The sequence below is a fragment of the Lactuca serriola genome, chromosome 5, assembly GCF_051521515.1.
Source record: "Lactuca serriola cultivar US96UC23 chromosome 5, Lser_US96UC23_V15, whole genome shotgun sequence".
In the NCBI taxonomy this organism is placed as follows: Eukaryota; Viridiplantae; Streptophyta; class Magnoliopsida; order Asterales; family Asteraceae; genus Lactuca; species Lactuca serriola.
The window spans coordinates 186,083,717-186,096,025 of NC_136412.1; the positions used below are offsets into that span (position 1 = coordinate 186,083,717).

A 12,309-nucleotide genomic window follows, 5' to 3' on the forward strand; every position below is an offset into this window, starting at 1 on the left:
TCATGAGTACGCAAAATCAAAACTGATACCTCCTTCCAGATGTATCACGCCGACGTTGCACTTCCAGCCACCGGACTCAACATTGTCATCTCTTCCGACCAACAAGATTATACGTTGCTAAGCTAACACCACACGAGTTTAAATTGATGTCCGACTCTTACTCTGCCATTACCAGAAAAGCGACCTCCAAACAAATCCTGCTGGAAATGAAGCCATCAGATACTTCGGAAAATCCAATGAGAATCTCTCCATTTTCTCATTCTCGTTTCTCTTTCTAAAATCCAGGTTAATCTCGCTGGAGATGCACGTCTAGCAACCTTCGTTGCTCACTGGTTCCTCATGGTCTTAACCATTCTCATAACCTTCTTGCCATTTGGTTTCCACCCTTAGCTTTTGAATCAAATCTGAATACACTAAACTGAGATTATACTTTGTCTTTCATTCACTCACTGCATCAAGATCTAATCAGCTCTTTTTCGTATCCTCACAATCGAAAAGCATTATAACATAAGAACATTGTGAAGCTACTACTACACCCTTAATATCTCATCAGAAATACAATGGCATCCTTTTTACTTCTCTCTCTAAATTCTCTCGAGATCTCACTCTTTCTCTATTAGACATAGAAATGTACCTTTGGTTATTTTATGTACTTCTGTAATAGTTGAGGGTTAGATATGCAACTTATGCTTCGGGTAGTTACTAGTCGTTATGAGTTAGTTGCAAGCTTGTATATAGCTGTAAGAGCTAAGGCTCATTTTCTTAATGAAATGATTCTTTCTTTCACTCATAATATGGTATATTTTCGATTGATTTTCCGTTGATCATCTCCAATTGATTTTCCAATTGACATCTCCGATCAACCATTCCTTTTGTATCTTGACTGATTGTGCTGTTTTGTCAACCAATTCTGGTTTTAGTACTGGATCTATTCTATATATCACCCATGGATGATAGAACACATCCTTATTATTATCATCATTCTGACCGTCCTCGTTTCGTTCTTGCTTCACAATTGCTTACCGGTGAAAATTACAATTCTTGGAGCCAAGCAATGCAGATGGCCTTATTTGTGAAGAACAAAACCGGCTTTATCGAGGGAACTCTTCCAAAACCAAGCTCATCTGAAGTTTCTAATCTCAATGCCTGGATGTGCAACAATAAATTGGTAATTTCTTGGATTTTGAATTTTGTTTATATATATATATATATATATATATATATATATATATATATATATATATATATATATATATATATATATATATATATGCCAGTATCATGTTTACTGAAACTGCTTTTTGGCGTTCTTCTTGTTTGTATAATCTGGTAGCAAAGAACATAGGTGTTTGGGATTTGCGTTTATATATATATATATCTTCAAATATTTTCACTATTTATTGTGTGCATATATGATTGATTCTTGACCAATCATTTTAGTTATTTTAAGAAAGTAATTAATGCATATTAAATGCTGAAGATGTAATTAATATCTATTATATCTTCAACATGTAATATGCATTACTTACTTTCTTAAAATAACTAAAATGATTGGTCCAGAATCAATCATAAATATACACGATAGATAATGAAAACAAAATAACCTAACCCTATATATATATATATATATATATATATATATATATATATATATATATATATGTGTGTGTGTGTGTGTGTGTGTCTTGGGGTTGCTGCTAGGAACCTAGAAAATCGAAGCTTTTTCATCCCAATAAGTGTGTTTGTGTTTCGTTGCATTGAGTGTTTATGTGTGGCTTTTGTTATTTTGGGTCAATCTTTCTCACATGTATAAGATGAAAAGGAGAGAGAGAAAAAAAAGACGGTTGCCAAAATAGCAAAACGGTCCTTTTAAGTTTTTCAGAACCAAAATCATGAAAAATTCCTAATTTTGGACCTTCTAAGTCGATTTTTTTTTTTTGGATCTTATCCATAATTTTTACTATATCACAAAGACTAATTTTGCAGTTTTCTCTTAGGCTATTAGAGTGGACTCGTTACCATCCGCGCCAAGCTTCTCGAGACAATGAACACCGCCCCCTAGCTCTTGCTAGGAGACTCGCCAAGGTAAGACCACTATAGACATAGCAAGAGGAGAGAGATGGTGGATTGGTGGCTTCTGATTGGTTGTTGGCTATTGTTTTCCTTTATTTTTTCCCCGCCAAAATCATATCTATTAAATTAGCACATTACCATTCTTTATCTTTTTTTGTGCTAAAAAACTAAAAAAACCTACCTGACAATATGCTAGAAGAATGTTACGGATCCCTCTAGGCTTAAAATTTAATCATGTTTTAACAAAAATATACCAAAATCGATGGTTTTTATGTGATTGATGGAGTTTGGCCTCGAGGGTAATTTTGGTATAAAGTCAGTTTACTACATACTGTACACTGGAACCAAAACCCTTAGCATACCACGCACACTTCTTCACAGTTCATCCCTCTCTGTTGCCTTCTACCGATTACATTTCCCCTCATTTTTCTTTTTGGTAGGGTTTCGATCGCAATTCGCTAGCAATGGATGATGTATCCGAAGGCAAAGATTTCTCGTTCCCAAAACAAGAAGAGAAGATCTTAGAATGGTGGACTGAAGTCAAAGCATTTGAAACGCAGCTTGAAAAAACCAAAGACCTACCGGAATACATCTTCTACGATGGACCTCCGTTTGCCACTGGTTTACCTCACTACGGCCACATCCTTGCTGGAACAATCAAGGACATCGTCACTCGGTACCAGACCATGACCGGCCACCACGTCACACGGCGGTTCGGTTGGGACTGCCATGGGTTGCCGGTGGAGCATGAGATTGACGTCAAGCTAGGGATTAAGACCAGAGAGGATGTGATTAAGATGGGGATTGGTAATTACAATGAGGAATGTAGGACTATTGTTACTCGGTACGTTGGGGAATGGGAGAAGGTAATTACGAGGACGGGGAGGTGGATTGATTTTAAGAATGATTACAAAACGATGGATTTGAATTTCATGGAGAGTGTTTGGTGGGTGTTTTCTCAGTTATTTAAGAAAAACCTTGTTTACAGAGGGTTTAAGGTTAGTTCTTCATCAGATTTATTTTGTTTATTTTACTTGCAAATAACTTCCTTCAATTCTGAATCTGGTAAACTGAACATTGTCAATTCGATACTCCATTTGCTCTACAAAATGCGTAATACCATCTTGTGGCGTTGCTATTAATTTAACAGGTGATGCCCTACAGTACAGGCTGCAAGACTCCATTGTCTAATTTCGAGACTAATTTAAACTACAAGGTTCGAATTGAATTTTTCTCTTGTTTTCCATTCAAACTATTCTAAACCCTTTTGCATCACCTTTAATCTGTTGAGATCAGGAAGTGCCTGATCCTGAAATAATGGTGACATTTCCAATCGTTGGTGATGAAGATGGTGCTGCATTTGTTGCATGGACAACCACACCATGGACACTGCCTAGTAATCTTGCACTTTGTGTCAACTCTAATCTTGTATATGTCAAGGTTAGTCATCAGAAAGTTTGAAGTTTTATTTGATTTACGAAGTTAAATGAATAGTTGATGTTGAATCTAAATACAACCAGGTGAAGAGCAAATCGAATGGAAAAATCTATGTAGTTGCTGAATCTCGATTATCAGAGCTTCCAGTAGAAAAGGCTAAGAAAGCAATACCTAAAGGAGCCGTGGATGACAAGTCCAAAAGCTCTGTAGTGGCTTATGAAGTGTTGGATAAATTTCCAGGATCTTCACTTGTGGGTAAAAAGTGAGTGTGTTTGTCCTCATCCTTATCACCAAAGATTACCATACTCAATGTAGTCTTGTTTAAATCTTGAATGATCAAATTTGTTGCAGGTATGTGCCATTATTTGATTATTTCAAAGAATTCTCAGATGTGGCATTCAGAGTTGTTGCAGATGATTATGTAACTTCAGATAGTGGAACTGGAATTGTGCATTGTGCTCCAGCATTTGGTGAAGATGATTATCGTGTTTGTATGGAAAATCAAATCATTCATAAGGTCTGAAATATGTTGATCACATATGCATTGTATCTTTATTTATATCTTTTTTCAAATAACAAGATCATACTTTTTCTTGTATATCCAGGGAGAAAATCTAGTTATGGCAGTTGATGATGATGGCTGCTTTACAGAAAGAGTTACTGATTTCAGTGGTCGATATGTCAAAGAGGCAGATAAAGATATCATTCAAGCAGTGAAGGCAAGAATAGCTGAATGTTATATGATTATAAACATGGGCAAATGCGTAAAATAAACAATGATTCTTTTTTGTTATGGATGGTGTACAGGATAAGGGCAGACTGGTCAAATCTGGAAGCTTTACACATTCATATCCATTTTGTTGGAGATCTGATACCCCTCTTATCTACAGAGCAGTTCCCAGCTGGTACACTTTTTTACTTATCTTTTTTGTAAAAGACATGGATGCCCTTCTCATCCTCATTGTCTTTTTGGTTATTTTGGTTGGATAAAGTGGTATCATAATTAGTTTATTCTTGTTTCTTGGTCAAGGTTTGTAGCAGTAGAGAAGTTGAAAGATCAATTGCTAGAAAACAATGAGAAAACAAAATGGGTTCCTGCTTTTGTGAAGGTATATCATTTGTCTATTTTCAGTTGATTTTTTTGGAAAGAGCAAAAATTGTTTCACTTGTTTCCTTACACCTAGATTGGTATAGGGACCCTTTTGAAGAGATCCAATATATTTAATGTATTTCAATCGCACCTAGTCTTCTGCTTCTCATCTCACCTGTTCTTCTTCCTAGCATTGCATCTGGTAATTCTTTCTCAATTGATGAAATTGATGTTCCATACATTCAATTGAGTCTACCAGATGTTGTTTGGATATCCAATTTCTTGATTCCGATACACATTCTGGCATAAATTGGAAGCATCGGACCAGAATTTGTAAAAATATATGTATATATGTTTGGACTCTTGGAGATTCAATTATATATTATTGTTGTTTCAATTATATGTTTAGTATTTTACTTTTTGTAAAATATATAATTTTATGTTCGATTCCGTTCTTTTAAACTTTGCTAAGCGCTAAGTGAAAGCGCTTGCTTAGAGCACACGAATCTCCAGAATACATACATAAAACATTAACACGCAAGAGGTTACAAGCCAACATCAATTTAGCTTTGATTACATGCAGATAACAGTCATACATTGAATTTGTTTCATCTATATGTATTCATGATTTTCAGCTGCAATACATGAATGCATACATAAACAAGAGAATCAAGATTAACATTTCACAAATAATACATGTTAGATACACATTTAAACATATTACATACAACATGTAACAAGAGAAGAGTAGAAGAAGAAGATCAGAATAACAGAATTGGTGAAGTAGAATAAAGAACGTATCTAACTAGCGTGAATGAGAGAAGAGTAGATTTGAAAAAAAAAAGTAGAATTGGAGAATGATTTTACTCTTCGTTTCTAAACTTAACATTTAATTAAACCTACGTATTAATTAATTAAAACTAATCTAAACTTGGCCCATCAAAACTAATAGCCCATTATCCTTAATATCCCCTAAGCGTGATTCTAATGTGGTTAAGGTAGTGTTTGGTATGATGGAATCAAGGAACCAATGGAATTGTTCATTCCATTGGAACTAATGGAATGAATATGAATCCTTCCATTTTGTTACATTGCATTCCTTAGCCATGTGTTTTTCTTTCCATTCCATAATGGAATGAAAAATTGCAGTATGACCCATTTTTATTTATGTAATTTGTAATAATACAATTTTTTTTCAAGGTATTTAACAATTTTAATTTAACTACTGTTTTATTATTCAAATTACTAGAAAATACATTTGAATTATAATCTTACTAGTTGTGAGACCCATTTATTACATGGGTTAATTTAAAAAAAAAAAAAGTTAATCATAAAGGTCAAAATATTTGAGAACTTTGAATTTATAAGAAAATAAGAAAAATAATGAATTATTATAATTGAAATGTTTTTTATTTTTTAAGCTTAAACAAGTAATTTAAATAAAGAAAAGAAACTAATGAGCTTTAATTCTAGGAATTTTGAAATTAAAAGGTACGTTTATTAATGAAATCGATATCCATTTATTACTACAATTATTGCAATTATTACATTAAAATATTATGTATAATTTAATAAAATAGAAAAACTCATAAAATGACATGTGAAAAAAAAATTAATTCAAAATAACCATAAAATGACATTTGGCAAATTGAATGAGAGTGTGACAAGTGGCAAAAAAAACCTTCATTTATTAGAGAGAACTAGTTGTGAGACCCATGTATTACATGAGTTAATTTAAAAAAAAACGTTAAATAATGAATTATTATAATGAAAATGTTTTTTATCTTTTAAATTTAAACAAATAATTTAAATAAAAAAAGAATCTAATGAGTTTTAATTTTGAAAATTTTGAAATTAAAAGGTAAATTCATTAATGAATTTGATATCCATAAAATTAATTCAAAATAACCATAAAATTACATTTGGCAAATTGAATGAGAGTGTGACATGTGGCAAAAAAACCTTCATTTATTAGAGTAGACTAGGTGTGAGACCCATGTATTACATGAGTTTAATTAAAAAAAATTAAATATGAAATTTTAACAATTTGAAAATTTTGAATTTATAAGAAAAATAAGAAAAAATTTGAATTATTAAAATTAATGAGACTTTAATGTATTGAATACATTACATATATAAACCATTTTCTAATAAATACCTTACATATATATTACCTTACATATTAAATATGGAATTTTAATTTAATAAAATGAAAAATACAATAAAATGACAAGTGTAAAAATAGAAAATCTAAAAGTTCTAGAAAATGTCATGTGTCCAAATGAAGGAGAAGAGGACATGTGGCAAAAAAACCTTCATTTATTACAGTAGATTTGGGTTTTAAATAGCTGTTACCATGTTCAACAGTTTATTTTTGTAATAAAAAAACTCATTAGATTTAGATATGATAATAAATAATTCATATGAGCATTCATTTCATTTCTATATTTCAACCAAACATGATCATGGAATGTAACGACTCATTCCATTACCTTGCTTATTCCATAAGTCCATTCTGTTCATTCATTATTCCATTCCATCTTAAAAATACAGGAAAAACGGTTTCACAATTGGCTGGAAAATGCAAGAGATTGGGCGATTAGTAGAAGTAGATTTTGGGGAACTCCTCTTCCTATTTGGATCAGTGAAGATGGTGTAGATATTCAAGTTATTGGTTCAGTTGAAGAACTTGAAAGACTTTCAGGGGTGAAAGTAAGTATAACTAGCAACTACACACATCATGTATTGAGTATAAATCCAATATGTAATTACAATATACTTTAATGGTTGTTTTAACATATATAAATATTCTATTTTCTCACAGGTTACTGATTTACATCGCCACAAAATTGATCACATCACAATTCCTAGCCCACGTGGTGAAAAGTTTGGTGTGCTTCATCGTGTAGAAGATGTAAGAAAATGAATCATATGTAATTCTCAGAATAAAGAGCAATATTATTCTCTTGATTGATGAATTAATATTATTTGTTGCATGATTTCAGGTATTTGATTGTTGGTTTGAAAGTGGGTCAATGCCATATGCATATATCCACTACCCATTTGAAAATGAAGAATTCTTTCAAAAGAATTTCCCTGGACATTTTGTTGCAGAGGGCTTAGATCAAACTCGTGGATGGTTTTTTCTCTTCTCTTCTCTTCTTTCATTGTGATATAAATTCACTATATTTGGAAACCTGTATCCATACAATATAAAGCAAAATAAGTGTAACAAATGCTTCTTTCAAACAGAAAAACTCCATTCATGTCTCTTTATCTTTGAAACAAAAATGGCAGGTTTTACACTTTGATGGTGTTGTCGACTGCATTATTTGAGAAACCTGCATTTAGGAATCTCATCTGCAATGGCCTTGTTTTGGCTGAAGATGGTAAAAAGATGAGTAAAAGTCTGAAGAACTATCCTTCTCCAATGGAAGTCATTGATGATTATGGAGCTGTAAGTTCTCCAATTTGGACTAGTTGAATAACATATATTCATATATACAGAGAGATTATTTAACATTGTAATTTTGTTTGTTTAACAGGATGCACTACGATTATACATTATAAATTCTCCAGTAGTGCGTGCAGAGCCTTTACGCTTCAAAAAGGATGGAGTCTATGGTGTTGTGAGTAGACCTTAGTTACACCATAATATCTCTTAAACTTTCACCTTCTTTTTTTTTTTTTTTTTTTTTTTTTTTTTTTGTGATTTTGCTAATTGGAAAGCTGATTGATTATTTGTATGCAGGTGAAAGATGTATTTTTACCATGGTACAATGCGTATAGATTCCTTGTCCAAAATGCAAAAAGACTTGAAGTTGAGGGGCTTCCACCATTAGTTCCTCATGATCCAGCCATTCTTCTCAACTCAGCTAATGTTCTTGATCAATGGATCAACTCAGCCACTCAAAGCCTTGTTCATTTTGTCAGACAAGAAATGGATGCATATCGACTCTATACTGTAAGTTTCCATTTCTCTTTAGTCTTTATATACACACATATTCTTACATATAAATATGTAAATACTTATATGATACTACATTTGCAGGTGGTTCCTTATCTGTTGAAATTCATTGACAATTTGACGAATATATATGTAAGATTTAATCGAAAGAGACTTAAAGGTCGCACTGGAGAAGAAGACTGCAGAATTGCACTTTCAACTCTCTACCATGTATGCTTTTCATTTTAACATTCTTTTTTTAGTTTTTAAATGGTTTTGATTTAACGTTCTTTCTTTTTTGTTTTCAATTGGATTTCATAATTAGTTTATATTTTCATTCTTTTTAGGTGCTTTTAACTTCTTGTAAAGCAATGGCTCCATTCACACCCTTCTTCACTGAAGTTCTTTATCGTAACTTGCGAAAAGTATCAAATGGATCAGAGGAAAGCATTCACTTTTGCAGTTTCCCTCAAGTAGAAGGAAAGGTACTTTTTTTTTGCTTATGATAGCATCTTACTTTTAAATCATTTTATTACAACATTGTACTTTTAAACTTTTTCTTGATAAGCCATTGTACTTTGAAGTTTGAAAATTCTACCTTATTATAACAGTCTACTTTTTTCAAAGTACAGTGCTTTAACAGGAAAACCATATTCATGCTATAATAAACAAAAATATAGGACAAGTATATTGCTGTTTCTTGCATTTTACTCTAAAACATGTAACAATTAATGATGTTTCAGGGGGGAAGTCGTATTGAACAAAGTGTTAACAGAATGATGACAATTATCGATCTTGCACGTAATATTCGCGAACGCCACAATAAACCTCTCAAGACTCCACTTAGGTAGACTCTGATTTTTTTTTTAAACTCCTTTCTTTTCTGACAATTTACATTATTGCCCTTTTCTTTGTAACCGAGACTGATTTATTACATGATTTCAGGGAGATGATTGTCGTACATCCAGATGCTGAGTTTCTTAATGACATTGCTGGGAAACTGAAAGAGGTTAGTTTTGTAATTTTTGTTGATGTGGCATGTTTATTGAAACAGATTTATTAAATAGTAGCCAAGTTTCAGTTTTTCTCCAATGTTAAAACACTAAAGGTATAGTGTCACTAACTAGAGTAACCAAGTTTCAAAATTGTTACCTGGATTCATGTCTTGTATTCATATGTTTTCTCTTCAAACTTTTTGTTTTTTTCAGTGATAGAAAATGCCCTTTTCACATATGGATTTGCCATTTTTTGTTAATGTGATTAATGGGTTAAATTTGCATGACAGTATGTGTTAGAGGAGCTGAATGTTAAATCTGTTGTTCCCTGCAATGATCCTTTGTTGTATGCTTCTTTACGTGCTGAACCTGATTTCAGGTACTTATATAAACCCTTGTATTTATTTATTTATTTTTCGTTTTGTAGCAATCTCTTTTTTCTTGTTCTATTTTTCTTCACGTTCTCTATGTGTTATGCATAATACCTTGGAAGGACATGTGCTTCCATCTCTTCTTGAAAGGACAAAATACTTTTATTATCTTATTGGTGTAGCAACTTACCACTATACCTTTTTGACCTTGTAAAACTGGTCAAATTTTTTGCTTTACAAACTAAACTCAAGTTGATGATTTTGAAGAGGTAATACATGGCTAGTCTCTGTGTCGACTAATATGGACACATTAAGTAAAAACAACAGTAATAAGAACTAGGTTTTTGCATTTTAGTTTGTATATTTATCTTTACATCTTCAATATGCAAACACACATATAAATGCATATTTTATCCTTGCCTTTTAGTTTTAGATAGGTGCGTATAAATTGGTATTTAATATTATAGTGTGTTGGGAAAAAGACTGGGGAAGTCAATGCGAGTAGTTGCTGAAGCTGTGAAGGCAATGTCACAAGAAGAAATTTTATCTTTTGAAAAATCAGGAGAAATTACTATTGCTAATCACTGCTTAAAGCTCTCTGATATCAAGGTAAACTATTAAGGGTATATAAATGTAAGTAGGTTGTTGTTAACTTGTTATAGGTAAAAAAATAAGAAAGTACATTAATGCGCATATTGTGATATTGGTAAAAAGGCATTTCTATAAATGTATATTTAATTGTATTTCAATTCACCATTTTTAAAATGGAATCTTGGCCTTGTAGATCGTGCGTGGATTTAAACGACCCGATGGAGTGACCGAAGACCAAATGGATGCATCTGGTGATGGTGAGGAAGCTCGACACCTTTCTTTTTTTGAAATTATATTTTTAAATAAATAATTGTTTTTTTTTTTTTATTTTTTATTTTAATAACAGATTAATATTATTATTTATAACATTTAATCAGGTGATGTGTTGGTAATATTGGACTTACGCCCTGATGACTCCTTGTTCGAAGCTGGTTTTGCACGTGAGGTATTATTAATTATTCTATTACAAATTAAAATTACAACGCGTTGCTTTTTTCAGACCCCCAATATTGAAAATTGTTATATACCATTTTTTTTTATTGATTTGGCATCTTAACTTTGCATTTTAAGTGATCTGTTTGCTGATTGATAAATAATTAAATATTAATAGGTGGTTAACCGTATCCAAAAATTACGTAAGAAATCAGCACTTGAGCCCACCGACATTGTGGAGGTCTACTTCAAGTCCTTGGATGAAGACACATCAGTAACTGCCCAAATCTTAAAATCTCAGGTAAATTCATTATTAAAAATTATATTACACATCAGTATTCTATTGTATCGGAAAAAAAAATTAATTGTTATTGTTTATGGTTAATTATAATAACACATGCGATTTTCATTCTATGCAGGAAGCATACATCAAAGAGGCAATAGGTTCTCCTTTACTAGACTCTACCCTCACTCCGGAACATGCTGTAAGTAATATTTATGCTTCAAATCTTTCTATAAAAATGTAGCATGGTTTAATAAATATTAGTTTCTTGTGATGCTATATTGTATTTTGTACAAAGCTAATAAAAAAAAGGAATATTCCTTTTTTGTATCCTAATAGTAATAGTAATAGTATTTGTTGTTGGGAAATTGCAGGAAGTGATTGCTGAGGAGACATATCGCAACATTTCAAATTGTGACTTTCAGATCACTTTGTCAAGACCAGCTTTAGCTTTTAATAATAAAGCAATCCTTGATTTATATTCAGGTTTGCTCCTTTCTTTTTGAATTTAATTTAAGCATTCTAAATATGATTATGAAACCATTTAACAACAATAACAATAAGAATATAACAGTTACTTTTGCTGTGTATAGGAAATGCGAAATATGCAGAGGCATTGAAGGTATATTTGTTATCCAGGGACCACTTCAATCTCAAAACAGAATTTCTACTGGGAATTAACAAGGTTCGTCTTCAAAAAAGCATTATTTTATTTATCTATTTTTTTTTTTCCAAATTTAAAAGCGATTAATCAGTTTTACTTGTGTTACAGATTAAAGTGGATTGCATCGAAAATCAGCCCGCTGTTGATGTGGTGTTGGAAGAACATGTGTTCTTGACAGTTGGGGATTATTACTCTGCTACCACCAACAACTGTTCTTGAAATAACTATTAATTACTACAAATGATTAAGAGGTTTGTCAATTAAAAATGTTGTTTTTTTTAATGAAGAAAATGGAACAAGGAAGATAGACTTTATTATATAGACAGTTGGTGTTGTTTGGTCCGTTTTTGTGAGTGTTTTTGTTCATTGTATTTTTAGTAAGATGGTGATTGTTTTTATAGTTTTATACAAAAAAATTTATACTAAA

The 12,309-nt window shown here is 31.9% G+C and overlaps 1 protein-coding gene across 2 annotated transcripts; it reads left to right on the forward strand.

Moving 5' to 3' along the window:
• LOC145053370 (isoleucine--tRNA ligase, cytoplasmic-like) lies at positions 1 to 12,309 on the forward strand. 2 transcript variants are annotated; one of them, XM_079001411.1, is made up of 29 exons: positions 1 to 1,168; positions 1,987 to 2,085; positions 2,514 to 3,071; positions 3,224 to 3,289; positions 3,370 to 3,513; positions 3,594 to 3,772; positions 3,862 to 4,027; positions 4,116 to 4,229; positions 4,318 to 4,415; positions 4,541 to 4,619; positions 7,154 to 7,312; positions 7,425 to 7,514; positions 7,606 to 7,739; positions 7,898 to 8,057; positions 8,146 to 8,229; positions 8,352 to 8,564; positions 8,652 to 8,777; positions 8,894 to 9,031; positions 9,290 to 9,393; positions 9,492 to 9,555; positions 9,832 to 9,920; positions 10,380 to 10,521; positions 10,697 to 10,760; positions 10,881 to 10,948; positions 11,114 to 11,236; positions 11,355 to 11,420; positions 11,593 to 11,704; positions 11,812 to 11,903; positions 11,991 to 12,309. In XM_079001411.1, the coding sequence occupies exons 1-29, from the start codon at positions 947 to 949 to the stop codon at positions 12,099 to 12,101; spliced, it is 3,864 nt and encodes a 1,287-aa protein (XP_078857537.1). In that variant the 5' UTR covers positions 1 to 946; the 3' UTR covers positions 12,102 to 12,309. The 2 variants fall into 2 exon arrangements, with proteins under 2 accessions (XP_078857537.1, XP_078857538.1); XM_079001412.1 differs by having other exon boundaries at positions 1,001 to 1,168; positions 1,998 to 2,085.